Source organism: Filicampus tigris, chromosome 21 (genome assembly GCF_054856515.1).
Source record: "Filicampus tigris isolate MCC_2025a chromosome 21, RoL_Ftig_1.0, whole genome shotgun sequence".
NCBI lineage: Eukaryota > Metazoa > Chordata > Actinopteri > Syngnathiformes > Syngnathidae > Filicampus > Filicampus tigris.
Genome location: NC_141237.1, coordinates 13,604,677 through 13,612,500, shown reverse-complemented (window position 1 = coordinate 13,612,500; position 7,824 = coordinate 13,604,677). Strand labels below are relative to the sequence as shown.

General features: G+C 44.5%; 1 protein-coding gene across 1 annotated transcript in view; it reads right to left on the bottom strand.

Annotated features, from left to right (window-relative positions):
- The window catches only part of LOC147127703 (uncharacterized), a 6,549-nt gene extending 942 nt beyond the window's left edge, over positions 1 to 5,607 (bottom strand). Inside the window, exons 1-6 of the mRNA XM_086020735.1 lie at positions 5,461 to 5,607; positions 3,624 to 3,768; positions 3,429 to 3,542; positions 3,133 to 3,277; positions 2,920 to 3,068; positions 2,707 to 2,846 (exon numbers count right to left, since the gene is read on the bottom strand). Of these exons, the coding sequence (XP_085876861.1) occupies positions 2,707 to 2,846; positions 2,920 to 3,068; positions 3,133 to 3,277; positions 3,429 to 3,542; positions 3,624 to 3,768; positions 5,461 to 5,560 (793 nt within the window). The 5' untranslated portion in view covers positions 5,561 to 5,607. The remainder of the gene's footprint in view (positions 1 to 2,706; positions 2,847 to 2,919; positions 3,069 to 3,132; positions 3,278 to 3,428; positions 3,543 to 3,623; positions 3,769 to 5,460) is intronic.
- Positions 5,608 to 7,824: the final 2,217 nt, after the last annotated feature.

Below are 7,824 nucleotides of genomic sequence, written 5' to 3'. Positions count from 1 at the left end.
CTCACAAGAACCTCTCTGTAAAACTGTCTCTGTATTCAAAGCTAATTTATTAATACTCACTATATTACTTCTTAGATAAGTGGTGTGGATACTGGAGGGTCAGCCTGAGAAACTCATGATTCTCTCTGGTGCATACCGCCACCTGCTATACACATACAGTCAATGCCGTTTGGGTCGCATTTCCGTCTCTCATCAGCAAAACGGCTGTCCGTCAATAATGGACTGTGCGGTCCGTTCGGACTTAAACAGAAGGAACAAAAATACACTTCCATCTGTGTTTTATCCATCTTTTTCCTTAAAGGACAATGTGTCGAATGCAGCAGTGATACTGATACTACATTCATACATAAGTTTGTCTCCTTTGGCTTCCCTTAGCAGAAAGATGGCGGCGAGAGACATGGCAGTCTCCTGTAGGGGGGGCCCGATGTAATATAATAATAATTACATTATTACTTCACCTACGATTACATACAAATAAATAGAGCATATTTTTTGCACATTGTTGAAATGAATAGCGGGTTTTTAAAATGATGATTGAAAAATGTAAACATTGTACACATTGTCCCTTTAAGTTTCCCGCCTATTGTCTAATGTCAGCAAAACGGGTGTCCATCGGTGACGGACACTAACCACTAACCTTGGCTATCCATCAATCCATCTATCCATCCATTATCTACCAATTATCCGAGGTCGGGTCGCGGAGGCAGCAGCTTTGACACGGAAGCCCAGCCACGTCATCCAGCTCTTCCGGAGGGATCCGAAGGCGTTCCCAGGCCAGCCGGTAGACATAGTCTCTCCAGCGTGTCCTGGGTCATCCTCGGGGCCTCCTGCTGGTGGGAAATGCCCGGGACACCCCACCAGGGAGGCGTCCAGGAGTCATCCTAAACCAGGGGTCACCAACTCCTGTCCTCGAGGGCTCCTGTCCTCGAGGGCGCCTGCCCTGCAGGTTTTCAACCTCTCCCTGCTGTAACACACCAGTTAAAATGATCAGGATCGTTATCAGGCTTCTCAAGAGCTTGCTGATGAGTTGATCATTTGAATCAGGTGTGTTACAGCAGGGAGAGATTGAAAACCTGCAGGACAGGTGCCCTTGAGGACCGCAGTTAGTGACCCCTGTCCTCATATGCCCGAGCCATCTCATCCGGCTCCTCTCAACGTGGAGGATCAGTGGCTCGATTCTGAGTCCCTCCGAGATGACCGAGCTCCTCACCCTATCTCTGTGGAGGAAACTCCTTTCGGCTGCTTATATGCAGGATCTTGTTCTTTGGGTCACGGCCCACAGCTCCATAGGTGGGAGCTGGATAGCAAGGTAGATCGCCAGGGAAAGCGAGAGCTTTGCCTTTTGGCTCAACTCCTTCTTCACCACGACAGACCGATACAGAGTCCACATCAATCATAGCAGATGCTGCACCAATCCGACTGCCGATCTCCCGTTCCAGCCTGCCCTCACTCATGAACAAGGCCCCAAGATACTTGAACTCCTCCACTTGGGGCAGAATCTCATCCCCGACCTGGAAAGGGCTCACCACCCTTTTCAGACTGAGGATCGTGGTCTCAGATTTGGAGGTGCTGATTTTCATCCCAACCGCCTTCACACTTGACTGCGAACCGCTCCAGTGAGAATTGGAGATCGCGGCTTGAAGAAGCCAACAGTACTATATCATCTGCAAAAAAGCAGAGGTGCAATATTGAGGCCACCAAATCGGACCCACTCAAGGCCTCGACTGCACCTAGAAATTCTGTCCATAAAAGTTATAAACAGAATCAGTGACAAAAAACAGCTTTGGCGCAGTCCAACCCTCACTGGAAATGAATCCGACTTACTGCCACCAATGCGGGCCAAACCAAATGGGACCGAACAGCCCGTTTTAGGGGGCTCGGTGCCCCATACTCCCCACGCACACCTGACTGAACTCCGAGGGACACCGTCGAACGCCTTCTCCAAGTCCACAAAACACATGTACACTGGTTAGGCGAACGAGGGTGTCCTGGTGCCAAGTGCACCTATGGACACCCTTATGTTTGAACGTGGTGTTCGTTATGGTCAATCCGTGACGAGCACAGAAGTGCAGTAAGAGAACACCACTTGGGTTCAGATCGGGGGGCCGTTCCTCCCAATTATGCCCTTCCAGGTCTCACTGTCATTGTACACACGATCAATGAGCATTGACGTCCCTCAGCACAATGATGGAGTCCCTAGGGGGCGCGCTCCAAAAAGGGTGGGTACTCTAAACTGCTGTTTGGTCCATCGGCAAAAACCCCCACGCGGAGGGAGGCTACCCTCTTGTCAACTGGGGTGAACCCCAATGTACAGTCGCCAAACCGGGGGGCAATAAGTATGCCCACACCTGCTTGGCACCTCTCACTTTGGGCAACTGCAGAGTGGAAGAGTGTCGAACGGAAATAGGCTAATTTATATGGCTGTTTAAAATCACACTTGATTTTATGGAAGCTATTAAACTCATTCACACTGCCAGACATTTTCAGACCCTCTTTTACCCTAACGTTTGAAAAATTTTGTGAAAAAAAAAAAAAGTTCCTGGGATTGAATGGCTGGACTGTGAAAAACAAATAAATACGTCATTGGCGGTGAATGAGTTAAAAGGTCAAGTTTACATAACATGTCATTTTCAAACGGATTGTAGTTATAATTTTGTATACTGATCTGTTAACTATGCAAAAAGGTAAGAAAGAGAACTTCCTAACCAGCAAATATTGCATTTTGACCAGGCGATGCGGCGTCATAGTTTTTGGTGTAGGACCCAGTCAGCGCCCAGATGATGACGGGGTAGATGGTCAGGATGTAGCGCACGTGTTTGTCCAAGAAGAAATTTTCCGTGATAAACCTTCAATCGAGTGGACAAGTTATCATGAGAATATCCCAGGAGAGAGTCTGCAGGATGATGTTATTTCACTTACCAGACTAACACCACCACTACCAAAATGGAGAGTGAGACCGTGGCGGCAGATGTTAGGGACAGGCTAGCATACTCGTTGAGCACAATGGCCAGGTTGAGGAGGGTGGCGATGGTGGTCCATGTTGCGTATATGGCTATTCCGTTTTGAACCTACGAGATCAAATGTTGAAGTTAAATCGCCGGTATTCATACACTAATATGTGACGATACTCACCAACACACGCACAAGCCAGAGGTCTACTCTGCGGAACCTGTGGAGCCAGGCGCCGTAAATATGGAGGCCATAGCAAGAGAAGAATATCATGATGAAGTTGGTGACAGTCACCACGATGAGGAAGGCCAGTGCGACAGACACCAGCCTGTGAAAGGGTACATTACAACGTTATGAGTGTTAATGTAAACAAAATAACAAAAACTAAAGTTGATGTGGTCACCCCACAATGTTTTGTGTAACTTATTAGCTCAATGTATCTCCATACCATTAGAATCTGTTTCATGCAAATGTCTTACCTTCTGTCCCACAAAAACAACCATCCAATGTTGAAGCCAAAATTCAAGCACCAAGTCAGGTAGAAGCCACGTGACAGAACCGGGGGGCAGCAGTACATCAGGCCGAATGCATTTCTGGTGGAAATAACGTTATTCATGAATGAAAGCAAGTCGTTTTCGTTATTTTTTTTTGGTAAGTGGGCGGGGGCTTCTTACTTTCGGCAGAAGCCCGCAAAGACATAGACCATCACAAGAGCCAGAAAGATATAAATGATGGACCAGATGATGAAGGTCCATCCGGATGGTGTTATCTGGGTTGCAAATATTTCCGAAATATTACCAGTGCTCTCCAAAAAGGGATCTGGAGGGAGTGAAAAGTTTGAACATTTTAGGCTTTAGGGACTGTTTTTTTTTTTTTTTTCATGATTCAGGTCCTCCTGCTTACATAACACTGTTTTGATGAAGCATCGGGACCTCTAGCCATTGTACAACCCCAATTCAACTGAAGTTGGGATTTTGTGTAAAATAGACATAAAAACGGAATACAATGATTTGCAAATCATGCTCAACCTGTTTGTAATTGAATACACTACAAAGACAAAATATTGAATGTTCAAACTGATGAAATTTGTTTTTAGCAAATAAAAATTAACTTAGAATTTTATGGCTGGAACACTTTCCAAAAAAGCTGGGACAGGGTCATGTTTACTACTGTGTTACATCACCTTTCCTTTTAACAACATTCAATAAACGTTTGGGAACTGAGGACTCTAATTGTCGAAGCTTTGTAGGTGGAATTCTTTCCCATCCTTATTTGACGTTGTCGTATTTTACGCTTCATAATGTGCAGGGTTGAGTTGTCCAGGTGCAGTACGGAGAGTGAATCCAGGGGTTGAATGTGTCTCCCACACATTTTCAATGGGAGACAGGTCTGGACTGCAGGCAGTCCCGTCTAGTACCCATACTCTTTGACTACGAAGCCACGCTCTTGTAACACGTGCAGAATGTGGTTTGGCATTTCAGTATTAAAGCGCAAATCAACCCAAACATATTTTTTTAAAGAATGTGCTCCCAGCAGGCCCACTAGTTGAAACACGGCATTCGGATAAATATTGCATTTGTGGAATATGAGCAGCAAAATCCACTCCTTTTTAGTCATCTCAGAAGTCGGCCATTTTGTCATTTCTGTCGACTGAAAATGACAACTACCCAGGGCTCAGGTAGCCAATCACAGCTCGCCTGTTTTCTAAAGATGAGCCATTATTGCCCGTTACCTGAGCCCTGGGTAGTTGTGATGTCCTTTTCAGTCGAAAGAAATGACAAAATGGCCGCCCCCTGAGATGGCTAAACACGAGTGGATTAACTCCACAAACGAAATATTTATCAGAATACCTTGCTTCAACTTGTGAGCTTGCATAGAACGTATTCTTGAAAAAAATATGTTTGGGTTGACTTCCCCTTTAATGGTCCCTTCACAGATGTGTACGTTACCCATGCCGGTGGCACTAACACAGCCCCATACCATCACAGATGCTGGCTTTTGAATTTTGCGTCCGGATCGTTCTTTTCCTCTTTGGCCCGGTTGCCACAATTTACCCCAAAAATTTTCAACATGGACTCGTCAGACCACAGAACACTTTTCCACTTCGAAGGTCACGGGCATTCAATGTTGCCTTGCCGCTTCAAGGTGTGATTTCTCCAGATCCTCTGAACCTTTTGATGATATTATGTACCGTGGATAATGAAATCACTAAATTCCTTGCAATTGTACGTTGAAGAACATTGTCCTTAAACTGTTCGACTATTTTCTCATGCAGTTGTTCACAAAGAGATGAACCTAGCCCCATCTTTTCCTGTCGAATGACTAATCAATTCAGGGATGCTCTTTATATGCAATAATGGCACCCACCAGCTCCCAATTAGCCTGTTCACCTGTGGTGTTTGATGAGCATTCCTCAACTTTCTGGTGCTGGCTGCTGTCATCTGATTACTGATTAACATGCAATATTACGACTGATATGGCAAAATAATATAAAAATGGCAGTTGACTTACATTGTCCTTGTCCGGCCAGAGAACTAAACACCAAGCAGATGATGAAAATGGCCAGAGACAACACCATGACAATAACAAGGCTAATGCTCTGGTTTGTCATAGTGATAAACTCACGTAATCCAGAACAAATTCCGTAAGAAAGATCAACTCCGCTCGGCTTTATGGTTTGCTGTTAAGGCTAACAGTGTGACTGTCGGAGGAGGTGGCGCCGGTTTTATCCTTGGCATGGCGTTCAACTGCCATCCGTCACAATTACATGTGAGTGTTATATCAGCGCAGTCGAGGAAACTCCCTATTTGGCATACCGTATGTGTCACATAATTATTTGTGTGGGTTAACAATTCCCTGCACACCTGTTTGGTAACACACAACCATTGTGCAAGTGCATTCATTTAAAGGGGAAGTCAACCAGAACAGTTTATTTCAAGACTATGTTCTATGCAGGCCCACTAGTTTAAACAGGCATTCTGATTCATATTGCGTTTGTGGAATATGAGTTAAGCAGCAAAATGCACCCCTTTTTTAGCCATCTCAGGGGTGGCCATTGTCACTTCTGTCGACTGAAACTGACATCACAGTTGCTCGGGGCTCAGGTAACGACCAATCATAGCTCACCTGTTTCCTGAAGCAGAACCATCGAAGGTGATCGACGGGGTGGTACAAAACTATGCAGTATTTTCTATTTTTTTTACTGTATTGTGGAACATACTAACATGTATTGACAGTGTGATATATGAAAAGGTTGTGTGTTATTATTTATCTATTATATTAATTAATTCATTCACTTGTGAACCAACACCATCTGGCCACATAATCAGGTCCAGTACACTTACACATACCTGTCAACCTCAGCCAATTGGTCCCCTTATTCATGATTACAATTCCCCTTATTAAGCGATAATAAACCTTACAAACACAACGCGGCACCTATTTATTCACAGCAAGACAGACTATGTAGAATAAGAACAAAGATCATTTGTGTAAACAAGTTTATTTTATTTACCAAATAAGGTTGTCGTCTGCTACCAGTGACCGAGACGATCCGAATTAGAGCAGAAATGGGCAAGACGAAATCGGTCTAACAAAAAAAAAAAATCCCCGTACAAAAATTGTTATACGGCGTACACAATTTGAAATGATCAAAAAAACGTATAAAATACAAGGAAAACTTAGAAGTTGACAGTTATGCTTACACCATTCTATGCAATCTAATGCAAGCACTATAACAAAAACAGTACTATAGTGTTGTCTTACGGCCTCTTGGAGGTGCCATGTCGCTGGCTGAGCGACTGCTTGAACACACCCACATAACCCTTGTGCCGTTACCGGAGCTATTTCTTTTCTTATATGCCCTCTTCAAAAGATTCCCCCTCCCCAAACAAGTAGTCACAATAATGCTGGATTTTTTTTTATGATTCATGGACTGTATGTTAAGGATTTACATATTAATGGTCTATCTAAAGGCCCTTCACGGCTGAAGCCAGGGGGCAGCCATCTTGCGTTGCCACTTTTACTGACGACTTCCGTTATTTTTCCCCGCTGATAACACTGTTATCAGTGCATAGTTTATGCTAGGATCACTGTATGGAGTAACGAGAGACTCTCAAAGAATGAACTTCACTGTTTGCATCGACCATTCGGAGTATATTATCTCAGTATCGGAAAAAGATATTGAGAAAAAAAATAATGGTACAGTACATTGTAGTGTTTTATTATTAGTTTGTGAAGACATATACATGTATGTTAACCATTTATTAATGATTCAAAGTTGTATTACAAATGAGTTGAAGTAGAGCTGTTTCAAGGTCATGTCATGTCATCTTCCAAACCGCTTATCCTATATAGGGTCGCGGGGAGTTGCTGGAGCCTATCCCAGCCGTCAATGGGCGAAGGCAGACTACACCCCGAACTGGTCGCCAGCCAGTCGCAGGGCACACATAGACGCTGTCACTGAGCGGGAATCGATCCCACGCTGCCCGCACACAACTCAGGCGTGTGTACCACTACACTATCAGCGGACATCTGTTTCAAGGTTGTGTTTGATAATGCAGTATCGGGTGAGAGGATGACTCAGAGGAACACAGTGTGTTTGATGGTACCAGGTGCCACAGTTTCTCTGAAGGCCCGGCCTCTTGGAATGCAGATAATGGTACCAGGTGCCACAGTTTCTCTGAAGGCCCGGCCTCTTGGAATGCAGATAACTTGGTGTTTTCCGGAGCTACAACCCAGCGAGTCACGTGCACAGGAAAAGGCGTCATCTGAGACTGGTCTTCTCTCTTACGGAACGAGCACGCATAATTGTTAGGTAAGGTGAAGCTAAGATTAATGTCGGTTCAAATAATAAATATATGGTAAATAATTTGG